Source organism: Lygodium microphyllum, chromosome 11 (genome assembly GCF_053477565.2).
Source record: "Lygodium microphyllum isolate KBCC chromosome 11, Lygodium_microphyllum_v1.1.10, whole genome shotgun sequence".
In the NCBI taxonomy this organism is placed as follows: Eukaryota; Viridiplantae; Streptophyta; class Polypodiopsida; order Schizaeales; family Lygodiaceae; genus Lygodium; species Lygodium microphyllum.
The window spans coordinates 72,269,673-72,296,168 of record NC_141145.1 but is presented as its reverse complement, the minus strand read 5'-3'; the positions used below and the strand labels follow the sequence as shown (position 1 = coordinate 72,296,168).

The 26,496-nt window shown below is 41.8% G+C and overlaps 1 protein-coding gene across 1 annotated transcript; it reads right to left on the bottom strand.

Moving 5' to 3' along the window:
• Positions 1 to 3,940: 3,940 nt before the first annotated feature.
• Positions 3,941 to 25,006, bottom strand: LOC148028949 (uncharacterized). Its single transcript, XM_087687708.1, has 2 exons — positions 24,423 to 25,006; positions 3,941 to 5,079 (listed from the first exon to the last, which is right to left on the bottom strand). The coding sequence occupies exons 1-2, from the start codon at positions 24,547 to 24,549 to the stop codon at positions 4,319 to 4,321; spliced, it is 888 nt and encodes a 295-aa protein (XP_087543834.1). The 5' UTR covers positions 24,550 to 25,006; the 3' UTR covers positions 3,941 to 4,318.
• Positions 25,007 to 26,496: the final 1,490 nt, after the last annotated feature.

Sequence of the window (26,496 nt, the reverse complement as noted above, 5' to 3'; positions counted from 1 at the left end):
CTCTTTATGGGTTGAAGCAAGTATTGCGATCTTGGTTCCATAGGATGGATGAGTTCTTACAGACTCATGGATACCATTCTACCCCTTATATGACTCAAACTTATACGTTGACTACTTACTCATCACAAGCTCAGATTCTGTTGCCATAGCAGACATCAAGGCAAAGCTTAGTGCTACTTTTGAGATGGCATACCTTGGTTTGTTGTCTTATTTTTTGGGGATGACAATAGTTCGTTCTGGGAGATGTATTTTTGTGTCACAGCAGAAGTACACACTTCAACAAGTGAGATAACACACTTCGGATCAGACACGGCCAGTTGCTACATCTCTTGATCCTACTATCCACTTGTCAAAGGATACCCTAGGACAACCCTTCGATGCACATACATATGCTCTGTTGTAGAAAAACTTCTTTGGTTAAATCACACTAGGCCAGATTTAGCTTACTCAACTAGCATACTCGATCAGTATTTCTCGGCACCTAAGATGTCACATTGGATTGCATGTCTTCTTGTGTTGCATTATTTACGATGTACTTATTCTTATAGCCTGACTTATGGTTCAGGTTTATGTTTACAAGGGTACACTGATTCTAATTGGGTAGGAGATCCTGACACCCGATGTTCTCATGGCGGCTACCTCTTTACCTTGGGTACAACTCCCATTTCTTAGTCTAGCAGCAAAGAAAGAGATGGTGGCGGCTTCCACAACCGAGGCTGAGTACCGGGCTTTCCCTCAATGGCACAACCGAGGCCATCTACCTGAGGAGTTTACTGACAGCACTTTATTTTCCATGCAACTCTTCCACCGTTGTCTACTGCAACAACCAAAGTGTCATTGCCCTTGGGAGCAATTCGATCATTACACCCCAAACACGACATGTGAAAGTCCACTTTTATTTTTTCAAAGAGCAGATTGAGCTAGACACTATCTGCCTAGAGTATATACCTACATCCGATAATTTTGCAGATATTTTGACCAAAGTGGTCAACCGACGGGTTTTTCAGTATCTGTTACTCAAGATCAGTTTGGGAACACCCTCCCCTACTTCAGTTTGATGGGGAGGGAGTGCTTCCGTCCTGCTTTCCCTTCCAGCTTGAGAGGGGGCAACTTCTACTGTTAATAGTGACAATGATGATGCTTAAAGTTTTTTAGATATTCATTCTTTTGTATTGTATTATGGACATTTGTAACTTCATCCGTGCTATCAGGATGATGTGATTGTAAAAGGGTGCTTGGGCAAGTGAACAATTTCCCTGCGAGGACACTGTTCAAGTGACACCGTTACATTGCATCTTGTGTGAGCATGATATCTTACATTACCCTTTGCATTACTCCATGCATTGACATTCTGTTCATGTAAGCATACATCTATACACATTTATTCCTTTTCGGTCTTTTGGAATGGTCAACTGTTGATCCAGCATATTCGTGGCATTTCCCATGGCAAACTCCAAGGCAGTTTTTTCTTAGCTTGCATGCTTGTCTTGCTTACTTCACATGTTTGCTATATCCACACCTTCGCCTTATTCTTCTTCACCGACACCCAGTAATGGTAGGGATAGTATGCTTGTTTTGTGAAGGTCTTGGGTCTGACCATCCTTTATCATTCTCTCGTTTGGGGCACGGATACTTAATAGGACGAAAACTAATCTGGACCCCCAGTTAATGCTAAATCAATCATCCAAAATAAAAAATCAAAAAAAAAAAACACACAATCCATAGAGTTGATTCCATCCGCCTTTGTAGAGCTTGGTAGGCCAATGGGCAGTCAACGTGCACCCTTCGTCCAATGCCCTATCCTCTCTAGGGTGATCACTCGAGCTCCCTTGGTAAGATAACCATCACCTCTGTAGTCTTAGTAGGTCACTAGGCAACCGACACGTACCCTTTGTCCGATGCTCTGGTTGCTTTCGGGTGGAAAACCTTGGGGTAAAAGATCTTTCTCGTAGCACCGTTGTTGGGCCTGAGAGGAGATGTTGAGCTAAAAATGCATTAGCTTTACTTAACAGCCCCAAAACTTGCTTAATTAATGAAGAAACCTTGTTTATTTTAAAGAAACGTAATCTTAGAGAGTTTCTGTGTCCCATAAGCACAAACCCACTTAGGAGGGCCTAAACTTTCTATAAATACGTATGATGTCCTTCATTCAGCCCTCAATCTCGTTTTTGCAGATTTCAAGTGTTTCAGCTTGCTGCCCACACCTCGTCCGCAGAGGACATCTCAGCCAAAGCTATCCAATTGTTGTCGAGTTGGTGCCTGACTTCCAACCCTCTTCTCGCAATTTGAAGCTGATCCTAGCTAGGCGACTATTATTCCTGCACAGACCTGTTGCCGTATTGCTTGCCACGTCATCTACAACCTGCGTCTGGCAATTTTCTCTCTCCTCCAACTGTCGCCTAGCTTCTGCAGGCTATCGCTAGGCTGTCCAGCCTGCATTTGGTAGTTTTCTCTCTTACAAGCTGTCCTGCATGCATTTTAAGTCTCTTACAGACTCTCGCTGGCATTTAGCCTCTCTTTCTCTCCTCACTGCTGTTTGCATCAGATCCAACTTCTCATTGTTGCGTTTGCTGGTGTTCAACATCCGGAGGTTGCCTTGCTACGATTCGAGATCCATTCAGAGTACGACACACTCTCCAACTCATTACCCCTACCCTGATCCTTGAGATACAGGAGTTCGAGGTTCAATATTCATTCACTGCATAGTGTGTTTGCTGCATGAGCATTGTATATTCAGCAATTATATCACTTAAGTTATTTTTTGTGTTCATTGTCTCTGAGTTATCCTAACCCTAACTGTGTCCTTTTATCAATGTATGCTTTGTCGTACGAGTGTTATTTGTGTTTTTGTGTCAGAGTATTTCTTTACAAAAGGATGCCCCTATACTTGTTTTTCCAAACAGAAAACACTGTTAAATTTTGGCCTCATGGATGATAATTGTGTACTGTCCGGCAGCCAATAGGCAAGGTCCGACAACTAGTTGGATTTCGCCTAATCATCTCTTTGCAACCATTTCTAGTCTAACACAAATTCTCATAGCATATGCCCATAGCTTCCTGTAATGATCCAACAAAGCTCATGCACACATGTGCCCCTAAATTTGATTAGGTTTGGCAAGCAAGCTTTCAATCTGAGCCATCACAAATCAGCTCATGTGCCTAGGCTCTCTCCATCCAATAGCTAGCTACAACATTGAAACTCGAGTAAGATCGAGAGCAAGTATCTGTCTCACTACTGCCAATGTGGAAGGATGCCCCTATACTTGTTTGGAACATGGACAATAATTGTGTACTGTCCGACAGCCAATAGGCAAGGTCCGACAACTAGTTGGATTTTGCCTAGTCATCTCTTTGCAACCATTTCTAGCCTAACACAAATTCTCATAGCATATGCCCATAGTTTCCTGTAATGATCCAACAAAGCTCAGGCACACATGTGCCCCTAAATTTGATTAGGTTTGACAAGCAAGCTTTCAATCTGAGGCATCACAAATCAGCTCATGTGCCTAGGCTCTCTCCATTCAATAGCTAGCTACAGCATTGAAACACGAGTAAGATCGAGAGCAGGTATCTGTCTCACTGCTGCCAATGTGGAAGGATGCCCCTATACTTGTTTGGAACATGGACAATAATTGTGTACTGTCCGACAGCCAATAGGCAAGGTCCGACAACCAGTTGGATTTTTCCTAGTCATCTCTTTGCAACCATTTCTAGCCTAACAGAAATTCTCATAGCATATGCCCATAGCTTCCTGTAACGATCCAACAAAGCTCAGGCACACATGTGCCCCTAAATTTGATTAGGTTTGACAAGCAAGCTTTCAATCTAAGCCATCACAAATCAGCTCATGTGCCTAGGCTCTCTCCATCTAATAGCTAGCTACAACATTGAAATGCAGTTTGCTTCTTTAGGAGAACATGCACATAAACAAATTTCGGAGGACTTGCCGATTTAAGTGAATATTATAGCATGAACTTTTGAATGATAACATGAATATGTTCTTACTGCTTGCAACAAGATATATAAGAACCTTCAATGACTCCTTTTGCTGGCTCAAGGATAAGCACCATACATGCTCAAAATCAAGGAATGGAGTTTGAGATCAAGAGTTAGTTTCAATGAAATATAGGAAAACTTGAGCAGGAGATTCCCATCACTAATAGGCAGTCTGATTAATTGCCTGAGCCTTGATTGAAGGGTCAATAAAGAGACCTCTGGCACATTTTGATCAAAGAAGCATGTGGCCAAATCCATCTCTATTTTTCAGACTGATTGATTGCAAGTCCAAGAAGATGCATCTGTGAACAGGCATGAAACATCAACTTTTTGAAGTGTTTGGCATGAGGTCTGTCCAAATCATTGGTGCATTAATGGCAAGTTGCTTGCTTTTATTTATAACCAGGGGAGTCAGCCTGTGCAGTGCAGTTGGTCGATAGACATTCACATCCACCTCCTTCTTCAAAAGGATCACTTGTTTGACAGGGACAACACTACCCCACCAAAAATCACTCAACACACTGAACATCAGTGCCCAGTAATCATTGTTCCTGTCTATCCTAAAAATAGCACTTCCATTCAATGTCCACACATACAGGTCTAACCAGTCTCTATCAAGAATCTCCATAAGCCCTTGTGCTTGAGGCATGTAGTAGTAAGGAGCTGCACGCCAGGGAGTACAGGTTTCTGGTTTCCCTTTATTATGAGGGCACTTTACCTCCAAAACACCACCCTTTTCATACTTTCCAGACAGGCCTTCATCTATCAAACCATCGGGGGAAGCTCCCAGCCAAGCCTGCACATCATCCCCTTCATTGTAGATTTTGAATCCTAAAGCCTCCACAATATTTCCAGTTACTTCTTGATACCGTTCCACTGCCAACGCTTCTTTGCTGGCCCCCCAGTCTGTGGCCACATTTCCAGCAAAGCGTTCCCTCAAACCAACCTTCTCTTCCCAAAGTTCTATTCTTCTATGGACACCCCAAAATCCTAGAGCTGCTGAGAACGAACTTGCAGTCAATCTGTGATCTCTTAAATCATGCCATTCTTCTGACCGTTGCTGGACTATAGAACTGTTTTCATCTGCAGGAACAACAGTGTAGCAATACCACTTGATACTTTTAACATAATCACAAAGAGAGTGAAGACAAGATTGCATTACTCAAAAAGCACCTTGAGCATAAGACTCCACATAGTACAAGCAGCACATTAGATAAACAGAAATATCACATTTCAATTTTTGGTGAAATTTGAAACCGGAAAAATAAATGTATTTTAAAAAGCAGAACACTGCAAAAGAAGAGAACTCGCAAGAATGCTCAAGAAATGGAATCCATATACCAAGACATGAGACAATTACATACAAAAGTGAGTCACTGGCTGCGTAGGCACTGGCACTGGCACTGGCTCCTCTCTCCAATCAAGACCTCCAGGTGATGAATGCACAACTAAGGAGGAGGAGCACAGAATATATAGGACATAAATGTGCCATAAATGACAGTTGGTTGGCCAGCATTTCATGCTGGCCAACTCGCATAAAAAATGCCCTAAAATGCCACAAATAATGCACAATAAAATGCCTAAAATATCTAACACTATGCCCAGCCCAATCTGGCATGCACAAACGCACACATGAGCTGACATATCTGCTAACAGTCTTCAAGGCTGAGGAGTGCAGCAGTGGGCAGCCGGATAGTCACCAAGAGACAATGGGCAGCAACGCATGCAGTATGGGTCGCGTTGCGGCAGTAGGCAAGGAGCCTAGGCAGCGGGCAGCATCAGCTTGGTTGGACCACGGCACGCCAACTACCACGTGGCATCTGAATGACCGCATGGTCAACCAGATTATATATGCCAACCTGCATAATTTTATTGCTTTTCTCTGGCCTATTTAGACCCGCTCGCGTTTGGTCCGCAGCACTTGTTTTTGTGCAAATTTAGAGGTCCCAGCTATTCATATGCACACAGCCCCAGGTACATATTCTGCCCTTTGTATTCAGTGTTCGGCATTCTGCTATCTCTTTCTCTCTCTCTTCTTTCTGTGTTCTACATTGGCATTATGTCTGGTCATACACTCCCACATTGCAGCACTCTAAGATGGTATCAAAGCAGTGTTAAGGGGCTGATCGATTGTGGACACATCATCCTTGCCCTTTGCCTCGTCCTGTCAGAGTGTAGTGAATGAGGAGGTGTATGACTGCACTGAAAGAAAATGAAAACACACACACACATAGACAATAGAACGCAAAAATCTGCAGTAGACAAATGCTGAAATGAAGGAAGCATATGTGTGCCACAGGTTGTCGAGTGTATCTCCACCAAGGATCTCCCTCCACCTACAAAAATCAAGTGGAAATGACTGGGGGACCAGGCCAACCATACATAGACAATTAAAAAATGGCAAAAAATGACCATGTCAAGCAGTAAAAAACTGACTGACGGCTGCATAAATAATTGTAGCATAAAAAACAATAAAGAATGTTGTGTAAAATATGTTGCATGTCACGTGGCACTCCTGCCTGGCCTGCACAACCTGTCCACCTTGATCTGCATACCCAATACCTGCCCATGTGCAATTGCCCAAACTGCTATAAAAATTGTCCGACCTGACCAGGAAATGCATAGATCTCCCTAGAATAGCTGTAGTCTGCCTATGCCCACCGTCCAAGGGATGACTAAATCTCTAACACCCCCTCTCAAAGCCTGGACACAACATTATGCTCAAGCATCCAGGGTGTTGTCAAAGAATAGCTTTCGTAAACAAATCTACCAAGTTATCCTCTATCTTGCAATACACCACATCAATAGTCGCATCCAAGATCTCCTCCCCAATTGGTACTTGTGAGAGTGCCACTGATTTTGAAATGAATGTTGAATACAATGGTGGACTGATCAGTCCCTACACGCAGCCCAAAGCATCAATGAGGCCACTAGATCAGGCTCGAAAATAATGATAGCACCGAAGATGGTGACGATGACGGAGACGGAGTGTGCAACCAACAGTCCTTGGTGGAGACGAAGAAGAATTTTGCAGTCTGAAAGCACCTGCAGAAGATAAGAATGCACTAAATTGGGGTGGTAACTGCAAGAGAAGAGTTATCGCCATGTCCTCCGAAGTAATCCTTCCCTGCATTTTGGAGCTACATCTGCAATTGCCAAAGCTTATTGATATGCTCCCACATGGAAGCGGACTTGGACGTGTTCAACATTCACATCTGTGTCTTCAGGGACACCTAGTTCATCATGGTCATTCGATTGTACAACTAATTCCATTCCAACCATATCTTCCGAGCAACAGTCAAATGCTAAATGGGGACTATCACAGCCGGAGTGCAAGAGAAATAGGAATGATCAGATGTGGGCATCTAGCTTGTCCCAATGTACCTGTACCTTCACCAACTCAACTTCGTCATCAAAAGAAAGGTTGGATAGATCCCAAGCTATAGGAGGATCTAAGGACTCGGTCACAAGCTCCACCAAATCATAGGACTCCAATATGGCAGGCATCATTAACCGCTAGATACCGTAATTCTCCCCGTCAAGCTTCTGATCTTGAGAAAGAGTTGGTAACACAATGACCTTATGGTCCATAATACCCTGAAACTCCATGTTGAGCTCAAAAGATGGTATCACCTGAATAACCTGCACAAAAGCAAAGGCAGCCCCCCTTTGAATTCAAAAATGCAACCTGCAAGGGCTTCCTCTGCTCATCCCGAACCTATTTCAACCATTGAAGGAGGCAATAAAAACTCAAAATCTACAGCAAAAGGCTAAAAGCACAGCCTTTCCTCCTTCACAAATAGCAAAAACCTACAAAAAATCAATAACTTTGTTCCTTTCCCGCACTTCTCCACTCATATCAATCTTGCGTTAATGGCAGCCCTCCGCTCGCCCTAGAATGCTGAAAACGCAACATTTTGTTGCGCTAGAATCTCCAAGTCTGCCCACAATCTATTGGCCCGTCAACACTGCTTTAAAATGATGTCGAAGTTCAACAAATGCGGAAGCGTATGACCGAATTGAAAAAAAATGAACAAGAGAGAAGAGGGAGAAAAGAAATAAGCGTGAGTGTGACAGCTGGAGAGAGAGAGAGAGAGAGAGAGAGAGAGCAGAGTGAAGTACAATTCGATATATGAGTGTACCAACAATGTGTTGGTACACAAAGAATAAAATGTATTTATACTTAGGGCATGTAAGGGTGCATTCACATGTACAATGTGCGTGTACTATACACAGAGGTTAAACCGGGCCTTTATCCCAACAATCTTCCACTTAAAGGTCCGATGTGAACCTCTAACCAACTCCCACTAGTCGTATGCAATGCTTGTGCTGAGCTTTGCTTAGACTTTTAGTGAGAACATCTGCAGGGTTGTCTTGTGTTTTGATCTTGGTCAATGTGATTTGACCATCTTCTAGAATCTGTCTGATGAAGTGATATCGCACATCTATATGCTTTGTGCGTAAATGATACATGGCATTCTTAGCCAAATACACAGCACTCTGGCTATCACATCCCAAAACTGCAATACCCATAGACATGCCTAGATCCTCCATAAGTCTGCTCAACCATATAGCTTTCTTAGAAGCTTCAATAGCCGATATGTATTCACCTTCAGTGGTACTCAGTGCAACGATGTTCTACAACCTGGAACACCAAGACATAGCCCCACCAGCAATTGTGAAGACATACCCGTTGGTGGACCGTGTCCAAGTCACCTGCCATGTCTGCATCACAATAACCCTACAAACTAAGTGCACCCTGCCCATAGCAAATACACTTTCTTTGTGTACTCTTTAGGTATTGAAGAATACACTTGACAGCCTCCCAATGTGTTTTGCCAGGATTTGACATAAACCTCCTAACAACTCCCACTGCATGAGCAATGTCTGGACGAGTAGCAACATAGCATACATAAGAGAGCCACAAGCTGATACATAAGGAACTCCCTTCATAGCATTTGCTTCCATATCATCTTTTGGGCTATTGGCTTTGCTAAGCTTAAGGTAAGGAGGTAAGGGTACCCCAAAAGGCTTAGCTTCAACCATGTTAAATTTGTCTAGTATCTTTTCAATGTACTTTTCTTGAGATAAAAACAGCAATTTCTGCATTCTATCTCTACAAATCCTCATGCCCAAAATATACTCTGCATTTCCCAAATATTTCATGAAGAAGGCTTATTTCAGCTGATTTTTTAGAGCATCCAAGCTAGTATTTCTTTTCCCAGCTAGCAGCATATCATCCACGTACAAAACAAGTATGATGGGGCTGCCATCTGTATCCTTTTTCATGTACAAGCAATGATCTGCATGGCTACGTGTAAACTCATGAGATAGCATAAAAGTGTCAAACCTTTTGTACCACTGCCGTGGTGCTTGCTTCAGCCCATACAAGCTGCATTTTAGCTTACACACCATCTGCTCTTTTCCAGGAACTACAAAGCCCTCCGGCTGTTTCATGTAGATTTCCTCATTAATGTCACCATGCAAAAAATGTGTTTTTACATCCATTTGATACAGCTCTTAAGTCCAATATAGCAATGAGAGCAAAAAGCACACATAGAGTGGTCATTTTCACAACAGGTGAGAAGACCACTTGGAAGTCAATCCCTTCTTTTTGTGCATAGCCTTTGGCAACTAGCCTTGCCTTGTACTTGGGATTCCCATCAACTGTCTTGACTTTGTACACCCATTTGTTTGGAAGAGGCTTCCTTCCTTTGGGCAACGACACAAGATCCCAAGTATTATTTGCATATAGAGATTTAATCTCTTCTTGCATAGCTAGCTCCCACTTACTGCTGAACTCACATGACTTGGCCTCTTTGTATGTAAGAGGCTCACCCTCATCTGTAAACATCACATAATGCAAGGAAGGGTCAAACCTATGTGGTTGCCTTCTTATGCATGTAGACCTGCGTACCCAATTATCAATATTTTCAAGAATTGGGTCTACATTTGGAGGTATATTATTTTCAGCATGTATTGGCTACTGTAAGCCATTTTCAGCATGCTGTTCATGCTGTACAGCACCTTCATTTTCATTATCAGCACCTGCATTTTCATAATCAGCAAGCCTATCTTGCTGTCCGTGACCTCCTTGTGCTCCTATTTGCTGTCCATCATCAACTGGCTCAAAAATAACCGGCTGATCATCAGTTTCGACCTGTGGTACAGCACCATGAGGCTTATTTTCTGAAGTAATAGGTGGCTGCAAAACTCTGAAATTTGACCTTTTTCATATCTTCATTAGAGGCTAAAGTACCTTTCAGCAATTTTGCCTCATTAAACACAACATTACGGCTGCAAATAATTTTATGGGACTGAGATAACCACGCTCTCTAGCCAAATTGACCCTCATCACCATAGCCCATGAAAATGCCTTTGGTGGATTTTGGGTCAAGTTTGTTCCTCAGCTCATCCCTAACATGCACAAAAGCTTCACAGCCAAATATGCGTAAATGGTTATATGAGGCCGATTTGCCTGACCAAACCTCCTCAAGGATGCCATTATTTAAGGACCTGTTTGGAGAGCGGTTGCAAATGTGAACCGCGGTTTTGAGTGCCTCTACCCAAAATTCATGAGGGAGATTAGCAGTGGACAGTATGCACCGCACTCTTTCACATAAAGTCCTATTATATCTTTCAGCCACCCCATTTGAAGAAGGGCTGTAAGGGGCTGTAAGCTCCCTCTTAATACCATGCAAGTCACAAAAGGACTTGAATTCAGTTGATGTGAACTCACCCCCATTATCAGTTCTCAAGCATTTCAGCCTTTTACCTATCTGAGTGGTCACAAAAGCATGAAAAGTTTTAAAAACAACAAACACTTCACTTTTCTTTTTCAACAGGTATACCCAAATCTTCTTGGAACAATCATCAATAAAGGAGACAAAATATGCAGCACCACCCAATAATTTCACGGGCATACTACATACATTAGAATGCACTAAGTCCAAGACATTGGACTTAAGAGAGACACCAAAGTAAAAGGAATTTCTTATTTGCTTTCCAAACTGATACTCATTACAAAAGTCAAGTTTAGAGCCTTTTCCATCAACCCTCTTCAGAGAGGTAAGGACATGTCACAACTCTATAGAAACAGAATTTGTATCCTTTTTCATTAATTTGTCTATATAATGATTTATTAAATTTGTTTCCTTTGCACTAATTAGATATAAAGAAAAGTGCATTGGAGCTGGCAACTGATGAGTGGTCACAGGTTATGGTGGACCCACGCGGTGGGTTAGAGAAAAGATAATTCACACTTCCACCTATATGGCCCGATTGGGCGCCTGTGACCAGAACTCACGCATATCAGGGTTAGACTCGCACACAGAAAGGATTGATGCCTTGAAGTGTGAGCTAGATCCGCCAGAACAGACAATTACAATCAACAAGATGGCATGATCATGAAATGCTTGTACAATATGCATGTGTGGGCTGAAAGCTTGAAATGCACATTTCTTTGCATAGGAAAGTCACATGAAGATTCTGATGCCGTTTTTGCGATGTACACGGAAAAAGCTTTCATATGACACCCATATTGGGGAAGTCCCTAAATTTTAGGAGCCTCGAATTAGCCTAAAAATGCTAGTCCTAAAAAATAGAGATGTCATTCTAAAAATAGTAAATTCTGTACTCTGACTGTGCTTGCTAAATTTGGTTGTTTCTATTCTTGACAGTATTCAGCCCAAAAAGGAAGGCCATAGAGAAGAGACAAGTGTCAAGACACTTGTCGCACAAGTTTCCAAGTGTCCCACCACTTGTCACATCTCATGACATGTGGCTGGACACTTGTCTTGTGCTACTCCACTTTCCCCTTTTGTACTAGCTCTTCCCTCTCCTATAAATAAGAGCTCGTTTTTCTTTATTCAGCATCATTTTTCTTTGCTGTAAACTCATGTACGGCACCCACAGATAGCCAGAAATTGGCCCCATCCATCCCCATCATCATTCCCCACTTCTCCATTATCAAATTCCTCCATATTCCCTCTTCTATCACTGCTGTTTTACAGGACAGCAAGCCTGTAAATTCATTACAGCATCACCTTCTCGAGCTCTTTCTTCCATTTTAGCAACAAGAAGCAAGCCCTATCCATGTACTGCTGATCAACGATGAAGAAAGGCTGATTTCCCCTCTTTCTTCTCTCATACTGTAAAGAAATCAGTTCTTATCATTGCATAATAGATAATGCATGTGTTTGTACATCTTTGCATGATCTTGTGAGAGCGAGAATTACTTCTCCTCACTCTCAGGTTGATTGTAACTGAGCTCTTCCCTAAGGGACTTGGGTTGAGCAAAAATACATTCCCATCTTCAACCCTCAATCTTGTCTCCATTACTTTTACATTTTCATGGCTGTAATTTTGTGAGTAATTTTCATTTTCAACTTTAAGTATTCATTCTATTTTATATTAAATCTTGAAAACAAGCGAATATCATAATTGTTAAGCATACTACGTTGTTCGGGGCGTTTACAGGACATCAAGTCCTTTTTGGCTCATATGGCCTAATCTCTTATGCCATAACTCCAAGTGATTGCAAATTTCAGCAACTGCAAGAAACTTTTCCACAGACCACCACCAAACGGTGTGGTGTAGCCATGCAAGTCAAGCTGACCAACAGATAGTAAACTCTTTTTAATGCCAAGCACATATCTCACATCTTTCAACACAAGCTCTTGCCCATTGTCTAAAGATAAGTGTACAGTGCCAATCCCATCAATGCTACAAGCATGGTTATTTTCAAGATACACCTTTCCATAACTGCCTGCATTGAACATACTCCCAAGCAAGGAGTTACATGGAAAGAGGCACCAGAGTCCACTATCCAAGTCTGAGTGACACCATCATCAACTAACAAAAGTGCATCAATCACATCAGGCTTGGTAATCTGCATATCATGTATATGACATACAAGAGCATCATAATCAACTGCACATGATACATCAACCTCTGTATCGGAAAGCTCCTCTATGCCCACACTAGAGGCCACATTGACCTTTTCTTTGCCTTTGGTTGCCTCAAATGCATCTGTCTTATCTTCCTTCTTCTTTTTATCTCCTGCATTCTTCTTTCTCTCTTGTTCCTTCTTGTAATACCTGCAATCAGGTTTCTTGTGGCCCTTCCGACCACAATGATAGCAAGTAATGTCACTCTTTTCCTTTTCTTTGCTCTTGCTCTTGTTTCTCTATCCTCCATTTGTATTTTTCTTTTCAGCCTTGCCTCTTACATTATAAGCTGAGTTGTTGCCTTCTCCACTAGACATACGCCTAATTTCTTCATTCAAGATAGAACCCCTCACCCCATCATATGAGAGATTGGGGTTATTGCTGAGTGAAACCACCAAGGTCTCCCAAGAGTCAGGTAGTGTCATGATAAAAAAGATCGTCCTCAACTTATCATCAAAGTCCAAATTTGCATCTTTGAGCTGATATAAAATCCCTGTAAATGCACTCAAGTGCCCAACTGTAGGCTTTGACTCATCCAGTCGCATATTCACCAACTTGCGCACTAAATGCACCCAATTAATAGGTGTGGTGATCTCATAGGTAGTTTTCAGCTTCTCCCATATTGCATAACCTGTATCTAAACCCTTAATGTCTGCCAAGATGTCATCAATGATACCCATCTTTATGTAAGCCACAGCTTTTTTATTTACTCTGGCCCAATCTGCATCAGACATTAGTGCGGGTTTATCTTCCTGCAAAGCATCCTCACAATCCTTTAGGAACAAAATGCCTTGCATACGGTCTTTCCAAAGATCAAAGCCATGACCATCAAACCGTTTGATTTCCATCAAACTCTTGATGTCTGAACTGGAAGAAGTTGCAATCATTTTATCACGAACACAAGAGTAAATGCACTAAACTGCAAAAGCACAAGCTGAACCAGTAAAATACACTGCTGTTCTTTCTCAACCAAGAATAAATCTCTACTGTTTGTACATGAACCAATCACCACACGGGCGAAAAATGCAGAAATTTACCAAATTCTACACAAATCCCCAAAATTTGCATAAATGTCAACCAATCTGATCCAATTGAGCAAAATTTTGCCCATACATGAAAAGCCCCAAATTTTTGGGATCCAATGTCAAGAAATTTTGCTCAAAAGAGTAAAATTCTGACTAATTTGGCAAAATCCCCAAATTAATTGACGTCACCACACGCAATGTCTGCAATTTCTGACTCAAAAATCACTGACAAGCATAAACAATGTCAAATCTCGGAAAAGCCCCAAATTTCTAGCTCGATTTTGCAAAGAATTGACAATTGTACTTTCACACGTGAACCCCCGGTTAGAGGAAGGAGTTTCAAGAAAAAAGATTTTGAAGAAAATAATGGTTTTGATAAAAACAAAGAACCGGAATGACGAGTCCGTTGACCCGTATGTCAGGCACGTCTGACGGACATCAGTCCGCGTCGCATTAGGCTGAAGCCCACCAGCGCTTGTCAACCGTCGCGACCATTCTGCCTGGTGACATCGACAGTCTAACCCACGGTCCACCTAGAACGGTCACCGTGTTTTGGACCTAGTTGCGTATCCATCGTGCAATCGCGCTCTGATCAGCCATGTTGTCTGCTAGCTTCACCTATCTCACCAAGTTGTCGTCTGTCTCACATTGCAGTCGACTGTCTTCAGCATGACTTGCTCGCGAGCTACCTGCACTGTCAGCTACCCTTGGTCTCGAGAAACGTGCAGGACCTCGAGCTCTGATACCAGTTGCTAGGAGGTGCTTCACTGAGAGTGACAGAAGTTCGAGGAGGAGTGAGCGTGAGTGTGACAACTGGAGAGAGAGAGAGCAGAGTGAAGTACAATTCGATATATGAGTGTACCAACAATGTGTTGGTACACAAAGAATAAAATGTATTTATACTTAGGGCATGTAAGGGTGCATTCACATGTATAATGAGCATGTACTATACACGGAGGTTAAACTTGGCATTTATCCCAACATAGAATGCATAAATCTACAATAGACAAATGCTGAAATGAAGGAAGCAAATATGTACAACGGGCTGTTGAGTGTATCTCCGCCGAGGACCTCTCTCCACCTACAAAACTCAAGTGGAAATGACCAAGCAATAAAAAATGGCCAAAAAATGACCAGGTTGGCCAATAAAAAACTAGCCAACTGCTACATAAATAATCACAACAATTAAAATAATAATAATAATAATGCGACTTAAAATATGTTGCATGCCACATGGCACTCTTGCCTAGCCTGCACAACCTGACTGCCCTGATCAGCCTACCAGAGACCTGTCCATGTGCTGGCGAGTCCCAAACTGCTGTAAAAAACTATCTGACCTAACCAAGAAATGCATAAATCTACCCTAGAATAACTATAGTCTATTTGTGCCTGTCTAGGGGATGACTAAATCTGTAACACATCCTTCTTCCACAAAGCCAATAACTTCTTGCGATCCTTCCAAAGATGTCCTTGCTGCAAAAGTAGCATTTCTTCTTCTTCTTCTTCTTCTTCTTGTCACCTCTCTCTCCAAGCCACAAGTGTTGTTGGATAGCCACTTCTAGCTCAGGAAGGTAGTCTCTCCTATAACCTAAGAGCAGACACAAGGGATGACTAAATCTCTAACATGTCCTTCTTCTGCAAAGCCAATAACTTCTTGCAATCCTACCAAAGATCCCCCTTCTTGCCGCAAAAGTAGCATTTCCTCCTTTTCTTTTTTGTCACCCCTCTCTCTAGCCACAAGTGATGTTAGATAGCCACCTCTAGTTCAAGAAGGCAGTCTCACCTATAACCTAAGGGCAAACACATATTCTAATGACAATGAGATTTGTTAAGAGTTTTTATCCTTCAATAGGCATCTACAATTAAAGGTTTCCCCCATCCTAAGAGCTCCATTTCACATTAACACAATGCCACTATTCAAGAAATGTAAGGGGAAAATCGAAGTGTTATGCTCAAAGAAACCAACCTTCCTTCTTGGCAAGGGTGGTAAATGACTTGAATTAAGTCAAATTATAATAGGCATTTACACACTTTACAAGTTTATCTTGGACAACCGACACCCGATCGTCCCCAATAACTAGCACCCCTTCCATTATTTGTTTAATTTGTATTGCCAAAGGTTGAAGTACACTAAGATATGGACTCATCTCCTTTAATCTTCAATACAATGGCTATCGTAAATAACTAGTAACACTTACACAACTTGCCTTGATTGAGCTTCAATCTAAGCACAATTGGGCCTTCAATCTCTTGCATGCTAACCACAATAAATGGAGAATGGGCTCATGTCATGAGGACATGTATTTTTGAAACCTCACTTCACATGAGGATTAATTTTTAATCACATGATTAAATAAATGTTGCACATGTGAGGTGCAATTGGGGTCAAAGTAAATTTACGAGCCCGAGACCCGAGAAAATCACGAGATATCAAAGGCAAAAGTTGCTATAAGTTATGTTGCATAGGTACTTGGTGGTATCCAGTGTCAATTGTTAGCATAGGTCATTCATTTAGCCATAAAAGTCAATTGGTGACACTAGAGATGTGGCGTTTAATGGTACCTAACGCCAATCTAATTGTCAAAGATGGCACAGAGAGACTAGGGAGTGGAAGATGACTAACCAATTTAATTATTGGCCAGTCAAATTGTTGTTTTGGGCATCGAAATAATTATTACATGAATTTTCAATAATTAAAGGCCAAAAATTAATATTTAATGATGGATACTATTGGAAAAACCATTTGCGAAGGCTGCCACTTGGCAAACTTGCCCATACAGGCTGGTAAAAGGCTGAAGCAAATGTGGGAGTCTATTTTCAGCCATTGCAGCCAGCAACAAGTGAGTTTTCAGGAGGCAATTGCAAATTCAAACCCTCCACCACTCGGTGATTGAATCCAGGTATAAGGTGACAGTTGATTTGGATGTCTCAGCTCTAGGCGTCAGCATTTAATGCTGTTGTGGCAAGGCAACAATTGCAATTGACTAATTTTCAGTCATTCTTCACAACAAAATCTGAATTTTCTCTCTATAGCTTTCTCTCTCATCTCCTAACCATTTCACAGCCTTGGTCCGAAGATCTCAGCATTTGGACCCTTGGAGGCTGAGAAATTGCAAATTTCTCTACTATAAATCCTAATTTACAGTAAAAATTAGGGTTTAGCAGCAACTTCGGGAAGCCTGCCAAATATTGGAAACTCCAAGACTTGGATTTTTCAAGGTTGAAGGTGAATTTCAGCTAAATTCAGGTGGAGGACTAGGCCAGCCATTGAATTTGGGGCATTTCCATCGTCTATGAAGTGGGTGTCTGAATCAAGGAGCAAAACAGATTGAAGACTTGCTGGTCACTTTGGACAGCAACAGGAGTTTGGATTGAGAAGGGGATCGGGAGAATCCCATTGTAAATCAACTTCTTCTTCAATAAAGCTAAAGAAATACCGAAAGGAACGCCAATTTTGGGGCCAATCGGGTGTGCATTGTCCAAGATCAATAGATAAATATGTATTTTCAGATTTGCATTTATTGTTTGTTGCTGTAACTAAGTTGTAATCAGGGAATTTCAGCTAAATTCAGGTGGAGGACTAGCCAGCCATTGAATTTGGGGCATTTCCATCATCTATGAAGTGGGTGAAGGCCAATTAAGTGCCCGAATCAAGGGGCAAAACAGATTGAAGGCTTGCTGGTCACTTTGGACAGCAAGGGGAGTTTGGATTGCGTAGGGGATCGGGAGAATCCCATTGTAAATCAACTTCTTCTTCAATAAAGCTAAAGAAATACCGAAAGGGGAGCCAATTTTTGGGCCAATCAGGTGTGCATTGTCCAAGAACAATAGGTAAATTTGTATTTTCAGATTTGCATTTATTGTTTGTTGCTGTAATTAAGTTGTAATCAGGGATTTACCACCCATCCATGAAAGGAAGGCTGGTTACAACTCACCCCTCACACCAGCTGCAAATTCTTTGTCTTCAGCTGTTACACCTTGAGTACAAGGTCTCTAGTGAATGGGCACAGATCCCCAAGTGGCTAGCAAACCCTAATTTGCAGCATAGGGGTTCAGCAGCAATTTTTTCAATTGCTCTTCACCCAAAGCTGGAAATGGCTGAGAATTTGCTGACAATGTCTCAAGATGAGAGAGAAAGCTGTAGAGACAGAGTGTGTGTGCTGATTTAAATCACCAGATAGAGAACTCGCTGCTGCTTGCTGCCCAAGACCTGTATCCACTGCTGCCTGCTGGTTTTTGCTGTCCTGTATCAGGTCGCAAGCAGCTAAAACCCCTAGAGATGCTGTCACCAGAGACCTATCACCTCCAAGACCTGTCTCCAGCTGCTGCTTTGCTCCCTCCTAGCTGTAATTGGCTCCTCCTTGCTGGTGCCTGCTGTCTATAGCTTTTTCCTTCCTCTCCTAGCTTCCAGAATGGCTGCACCATACTTAGCCATCCCCCAAACAGCGCTCTCTCAGCTTGCATGAGAAAGTTTGCCACTTGACAGCCTTCTAAATGCAATTTCCAGCAATAACTATTTAATACAGATTTAATTAATTATTCATTTGTCACTGCCCTAAAACTAGCTAGAGCCCATTCACATTTAATGTGCTAACCCTCATGGAACATTAAGTTGTTCCAAGCATTAATTGGCCTAGTACTAGCATTAACTAATTAACTAATGCCTAGACCAAATGTCACTACTAATCATTTTAATAGCCCAATTATGGCTTAGACCCAAACTAACACCATACACCCACAAGTACATGTCCAGGATAACTTCACACAACTTTTGCTAGTATCACCCATCACTCACTTTGGATACTTACCCTGTCACTATGACTTAACTAACTTGCACTTCACATGTGCACCTACGTGCCAAAGCTAAGCATACAACTTTCCAATGACACTTAAAACAAAAATGCTATGCACAATGCAGTGGTATCGCTTAAGCATTGCATTAGAGGGGATTTGTTCACTTGCTTAAGCACCCTTTTATAAGCATGAGCATCAAGATGGAAATGAATGATGATACAAAGATATGAATGAATCAATACAATGACCAAGATCCTATAAGCACCAAGACATGTCACCATGGAAGTTGGAAAGAGAAGTAAGCACCTCCTCTCACCCCAACATGTCAATATTGAAGGGGGGGGAGAAGCACCCAAAAAAGAAGAGTGATGTGCTTGTGCAATAAAAGGACATCTAGACCAAGTAAGGAGGGAAGCTCCACGATCGGTTAGATTGGCAGCTCTCTTGAGAAAGTGGACTCAATTGCTTCAAAATATGGAACCAGATGTAGATGGCAACTTAGCAAGAGAAGTGAAGGTCGCATCTAGTCTTGGGATGATGTTAGAGTGTGCTGCAAAAAAAAAAAGGCAAACACGAAGTGAATAGAGAAGAAGGAGACTCAATGAAATGCAGGAGAAGAAGGATCAAATTGATAAAAGGTTGCAATGGCCAGCCCCAACACACAACAATGAGCATTAATGTGGGCACCAAACAAAAGTAGGGGGATGAGACAAGAATGAGGAGGGTTGGCTGATCTAGTGGATCTAATAAATGAGTGAAGAGATGAGAGGGGCAAGCTACCTATGAATAGGCAAACTAAGGCCACAATTGGGATACAAAATGACTAGATCCAAAATGTGGGCGTCCAAGTCAGCCCGCCCAGCTAACCAAAATGGTTATAGTACCAAAAACAAATTGCACTAGTACCAAATCCATCTTAAGTGTCTAAAACACATAAAATGATAAACAATCACAATGTCACAGCTCCTAATGTCTTCATCTGACTTAAATTGAAGCTCATAGGCAAGAGATGACTATACATGACACAAATGTCTACTAACAGACAAGGAGCGCTTGAGAACCAAAGTCTATGAGAGGGTTGGTGGATCGATCAAATGACCCCTCGTGTGTAACAAGGGCAAGCTAAGTAGATGGTCTTGAAGCCATATGGCCAACATGTCAACTTGGACCAATGTGACTAGCTTGTTAGCATGGATAAGCCTTAGATTTCGAGGATGAATCCCTCTTAGCTACGGAGGAGGGGTAAAAGTGCCCTCCCATGATGTACTCAAGTTTCCGTGTGGGAAAGAGAGTTGAGTTTGAGTTTTGGCCAGATTGCCCTTGGCCTTTGAGCAACATTCATTGACAAAATGACTAGAGTTTTAGCAATGCTAACAACACCTATTTTCCTTGGGGACATTTTGCTAACTCAAATTCAATCCTGGAGTACTTTGCTCCTCACTATCAACTGGGTCTTGTCGCTATTCTTTCTATCCCCTTGTTTTCCTTTTTATATGGTGGAATCAAGACCCCTCTAAATATGGCAGATGGGATTTCTTGTGAAGTTGGTCAAACAACTTTGTGACACACAAAAGTTGACATTCAAATTCATAGAAGATAGGTGACTAGGTTGTGAGATAACTTGCCGCATGAAAGTGAAGAATGGCAACTTCTTCATGAACAAAGTGACTTCATCCTCATCCAACTTAGAGGAGCTAGATGTGGTGAATTCAATTAGTGGGCATTTGTAATCTGCCAACATGATAGTCAAATCATCCCTCTCAATGATCTTGGAGTTCAGGGTCAAGATTGAAAGGTCAAGTATAATCACGAGCCGCATAACGGTAGCCTAGATGTGCCCAACACTCCAACACAAAATTGAAGCACTAGAGTTGTGATTGAGACTCCAGCATAAGACCTTGCATGAGCTCGACTATGTCTATGGTACTTTTTGCCAAGAATGGACTACACCATGTGAGTACCATTGGGGGTTAGGTTGTTGCCCTTGGACCAATTCCAACAAGCCTTGAGAACCCAAGGCATGTCACATCAAATTACCATGTAAAGTTAGAAAAACAAGTCCTATCCATGAACACATCCATGGCTGATGCAAATGCATAGTTGGTTGTGTGAGGAGTCAAATAAGTGAGCGGAATGGAATAAAATTGTGAGTGACTAGTCACTAAGTGCCACATGCACCATCAAACTGCAAGCAAAGTGATTCAACGTGCTTGCACCAACTGAGGTGGCTGACTAGTGTGATGCATGTGCTGAAAAACGTGTATGCTAATCCACTAGGAAATTAACATGTTGACAAAGTGTGTGGCCAACTTATGCATAGGTGCGATACCTGTGTGTGTACCTCCCCATCAATACATGGTTTGGGAGTGGAATTCCCACCACTGATGCAACAAAACTACCTGGCTGAGGGAAAGGAATGTGACCTATGGGATATATACTAAATGGTGTGGTGAATCATGGGATGAATGAATGTGTATGGTGCGAAGGGATTTATTGAATGGGTGAAATGGATGGAAATTCAATTTGTGAAGTTTGATTTTGATTAAGTGATGATAAAGCACAAAAAGCAAATTTATTAAAGCATGAGACATAAATGTATTACCTAACTTCTTTCTATAATGACCTCTTCTTACATTTACATACTAATATGGGTTTGGATCTTCATGAAAACTTTTCAAAACGAGGAAGAAAGAAGAACTTGCAAAGTTCCAATCATATATACCATGCAGCATGTTTGGTGAAATAGATGTCATTGGATAGCTCATGTTTCCCAACTCAGTTGTCCTCTTTTGTTGAGGATTTGTTATGTGCACCGACATGGATCTCTAATTAAGGTGCAAGATCCTCCGGTCAGTGGACTCATATGTCAAAAATGTTGTGTGAGGTGGATAAAGAGCCTCCAAGCTCACTCCAACTTGATGATTTCCAATGTTGTGCATTAGAATCATCTCATATTCCTCGCGAGTGGTCCTGTACATTTGGGATTGGGAATACCAATCCCTCAAATCTGTTGATGTCATGGGTTCTAAAGGAGATAGGTGAGAATACCACTCCCTTTCAACTAACATCATAGGCTCTGAGAAAGAATGCTTTGGTAACAATATGGAAGATATCTAAGAAGGTGTTTTTGTGTTTTGGAAAGCCAAACATTGTTCTTCACAAGGAGAGAGGATCTTTAAGTCTTAGTGTTGAGAAACCACATCACTTCGTACAGTTTCCCTACTTCATTTGCATTTTTGGTTTCCGTTTCCAACCCCAAAAAGGCTTTCTAGGGCCTTTCGAGAGTGTCAGAGTGCCAATCCAAAGACTTAAGTGAGCGAGACTCAAGACTGTTCCTACCTATATATTCTGCACCACCCATTCGTTCTTCACTTCTTCACACCACTAACTCACTTTGTGAGACTATCATCTCTCTCTCTCCTCTCCTTCCATAATCTTTTTCAAGCACCCTATCTCTTCCAACATCAAGTTTGCATTTGGAGCCCATCTTGCTGGCATCAACTTCTCCACCCCAAGATAGCTCATACTAGCCTGGTATCAACATCCCCAACTTGGCAACAACTTCTTCATCTTTGCGTCAACCTCCACTCACCTTGCGTCGTCCACACGGTCCCTTGATTTGCATTTGCAGCTTGTCAACACTCCTGATCATCTAGCGTCATCCTCCTCCTCTTGGTATCAGCATTTGGGCTGCTCTTCCTGCGTTTGACAACTTGCCTCCTCCAGGCAGCATCACCTATTTGTGTTTTGCATCCTAGCTACTCCTCTTCATCAGGACTTCCAATTGACGCTTCCGTCTCATCAGAGGTTGTTCATCCTTGCATTTGGCAGTTTCTTAAATCCCTTCCTTCAAGCAACAATGCACCAGTCCTAGGTGGCATCCAACTTCTACATTTGGGCTATGTAGGAGATCACCTTCATCAGCCACCATCAGTCTTCATCCCTGCATTGCAAATTCAAAGGCTTGGGTTGTCTAGGAGGTCACCTTCATCAACCGTCAATCTTCATCCCTACGTTGCATATTCAAATGCTCCTCACCCTTCAACGGCATTCTTCTTGCTCCAGGTGACACCTCATCATCCCTGCATTTGCAGACTCAGAGGCTTCTTCAGTAGTCTCCTTGCTCCAGGGCATCTTTCATGCTACGGCACCCTTGTATCAAATTCATTTCATTATTTCATTCATTCATCTGAGTTTCTCTTCTCTTCTCTGTGTTTGTTGTACACACTCTATGTTTCTCCCCACAAACCCTACTCTCTAGTTTCTCAGTCATTTCTTGACACTTAAGAGCACCTCTACTTTGCAACCACGTAAAGAAATGGTATGTGAAACACGGAAACATGAAAGAGTGTGACAACACGGAGAACACAATCTGTAGAATGTTGAATGCTAATGAATGAACAATGAGCATGATACAATTAATATGCCCGTGTCTCTAGGACCAGGGCAGAGGAGGCTGAAGGAGTGGATGTCAAAGTGTGTCATACTCAAACAGATCCCAAAGAACACATCAACAGCAGTGTAGGTATTGACTAATGATCTGACAGCAATATAGACAGCAGACCAGGCTGAAAATGCAGCAGCTGAGCAACAAACAGGTGACCAATTGGGCAGCCTGTGTACCACAAAATCAGCAAATGCAGATCTGCTCTGGCTGCAGACAGCTGTAGGAGACTTCCAGGATGCAGGGCAGTCTGCTCTGATGGGAAACTCGGGGTAGCAGGTGTTGGATGCTGAGAGATGTCGATGAAAAGCAGGGCAGCAGCTGACAGGTGCACTGGGTAAAATCAAGTCACCAAGATGTGGACAGGCTGCAAACAGAAGGGACAGCACTCATGAATGTTCCATGAACTGAGGTATCCTCTGGTAGGGGTGTAGCCAGCAGTGCATGATGAGTGGGCTGAAGTTGTGACTGGCTGGAATGAGGGAATAAGGATGCACAAACACAAGACTCCTACTTGTAGAGGATTGGGGGTGTGTTCGTCCTACTGCCAAAAATAAGCCTTTCATTAATAAAAATAAGCATTAATGTGCTATTGGGGCTGTTTTAAGGAGACCAAATTAGAAATTATGTGTAAACCCTAGTATTCATGGCTCAATAGGAGAGAAACCACCGACTGTGCTCAGTTGCTTTGAAGTGCCCATGGGCAATTCTAGTGTTTTCTGTCCTCAATGTTGCATCCACTACCTTACATCCATAAATGCAGTCCCTTCCCTTAATTGCAGAAGATAAACCTTGCAGGCAATGTGGGTTACATATGCTTCTAATGTGCTCTAACAAGACCGGCACACAGCTACCTAGTTAACCTAGGTCAAACTGCTGAATTGTGTAGAATTATTGCGCCCCATCAAGGGGTACTCATCATTAACCAAATGGCCAACCACCACATTTAAGGGCTGCAGGAAGTTTGATGCAGGTTAGAAATTAATTAGCCTTCGTGTCTTTATGCATTCATATCTCAAGAAAATGGCATAACATGTCCGATACCATTCCAGGCGTACTCGTGCAGCAAAAGCATTTCATCAAAGCCAAGTGGCACTGCCGGTTCACAACTGTGATTTCTCAGATCATAGAAAACATATGTGAGCTCTTTACTGATGAACCTGCAAGATGTCAAAGGACAAGTTCAACCGACCGTATGCGAGTTAGAGTACGTACAGATGCCAGTAGGAGGGGCAGGGAGGGAATCATGCGCTAGCACGAGAGTCGACAAACGTGCTTTTCCAGCAGGGTAAATATTGATGCGGAGTGTGAAGGCACAGCAGCGGGTGCTACACTGGAGCATAATGGAATTGCCTGGGCTTAAACCCCCTCCGATATCTGTGTCTCTTCTTCTGTCACACGATTGCTTTAATGGATGAGACCCGTCGCACGTGAGATGTGTCAGAAGTGCTCCTCCGGTTCACAAAATGCGCGAATGAACTGTGTCATCAAAGGAAATCCCCAATTGGTTACAGAAGTTGCAAAATGCTCTGTCTAAGACAATCGGCAGCCATCGTCAGAAGCTTTCTCTAGTGACCAAGAACCCCAGCGGAGGACCTCGCTGTCCTGCATATTTGGGCCCTCTCTCTCTTTTTCTCGTCAATCTATCTGCGCAAGATGGCGTCGCGCTCTCAGCTATCCCTGCTTTGTGGGCTGAGGACGCAGGACAGCTAATAGTCATGGCACACGCAAACTTCCGGGGGGTGAACCTAATTGTCATCACAGCACTTGCGGGGACTCGTTGATCGACTTGGAGAAGCTGACCAAACATGGCACACGGAGACTTGCAACTGCACACCGTCCTCATCACAGGACTCGCATGGATGGGCTACTTGGAGAACTTGATGAACTAGGTTGACACCTGCAAGTGTACACCGTCCTCATCATAGCACTCACATGGATGGGTTCATATACTTGGAGAACTGGATGAACTAGGTTGACATATGCATGTAGCTTTACGCATATCCAAGCTAAATGAATATGTGTCTTTTATCTTATATATCAGACGAACAACACTCACAAGTTTTTGAAGCTAATCAAATTTGAGTAGAAATTTTTCGTATAACTTGAGCTATCATGTTGATAAAGAGTGCCTTGCAAAACATACAAGCAAAAACCATAAAGTCGCTTGGTCAAAGTCTGAGACTTGGTGGCTTTAATTTCACTAATTTTTTGATTAAGAATCAACTTATAACTTCGTAAAAGCATAGTAGTAACACAAAAAAACATATAAACATGCCATATAAATAGCATGTCGAAAAGCTAGTACAAGTCTCTTTCTTGTTTCATAATTATGGGGGAAGGTATCATTCCCCCATCTTTCGAGAAGATATACTCTTTTTTTTGCTTTGCTTTTCTTTTCTTTATTGTTCATTATGAGAAAAAAGAAAAAATGTAGATTCTAACCTTACAAACAATTGTAGGTATGAAGATTGTAGTTGCCTTTACTAAAGTGAAGCATGCAATGATGAGATAAAATTGAGTGACCAAACTACATTAGTTCTAAGTACAACAAGTATTGGTTTCATGTTCAAAAAGAATAACCAATAATTAATAATTTAATTACAAATAACTAAGTAATTAAGTAACTATATATATGTCTTCCTATCACACACACACACACACACACTCTCTCTCTCTCTCTCTCTCTCTCTCTCTCTCTCTCTCTCTCTCTCATATTATTAACTAATAACTATCACTAACTAATTAACTACAATGTTCCATGAGAGTTGTCACTAACTAATTTGCTAATTGGCTAAGTATTGGTTCACTAACTAATAAAGCAATTACTATATACTAACTACACACACACTCTCTCTCTCTCTCTCTTTATTATCTATCACTAACTAATTAACTGCAAGACTACATGATACATGTGACTAACTCAACTATATATACACACTCTCTCTCACCCTCACTATTAATCATCACTAACTAGTTAATTATAGCACTAGATACTAGCTATGGCTAACTAATTAACTAAGTAGTTAAGTAGTTAATTGATTACTTAATATTAACTAATTATTGTTAACTAATAATATTAATTTATGGGTTTTTTTAACACTCTAATCAACTAAATAATCACTAACTACTCTCTCTCTCTCTTTCTCTCTCTCTCGCATTTACAACACTATACAATTAATAATAGTTACACTAACTACATTGCGCTATCCAATAAATTAGTTACACTATACTATCTAATCAATACCCCTAATTAATTAAACTCCACTATCTAGAAAAGTAGTTATGT

Coding starts and splice junctions, on each gene's coding strand:
- LOC148028949 (XM_087687708.1), bottom strand. CDS start 24,549: ATGCTCCAGTGTAGCACCCGCTGCTGTGCCTTCACACTCCGCATCAAT. Junction 5,080..24,422: donor TGCCCCTCCTACTGGCATCT/GTACGTACTCTA, acceptor TTGTTCCTGCAG/ATGAAAACAGTTCTATAGTC.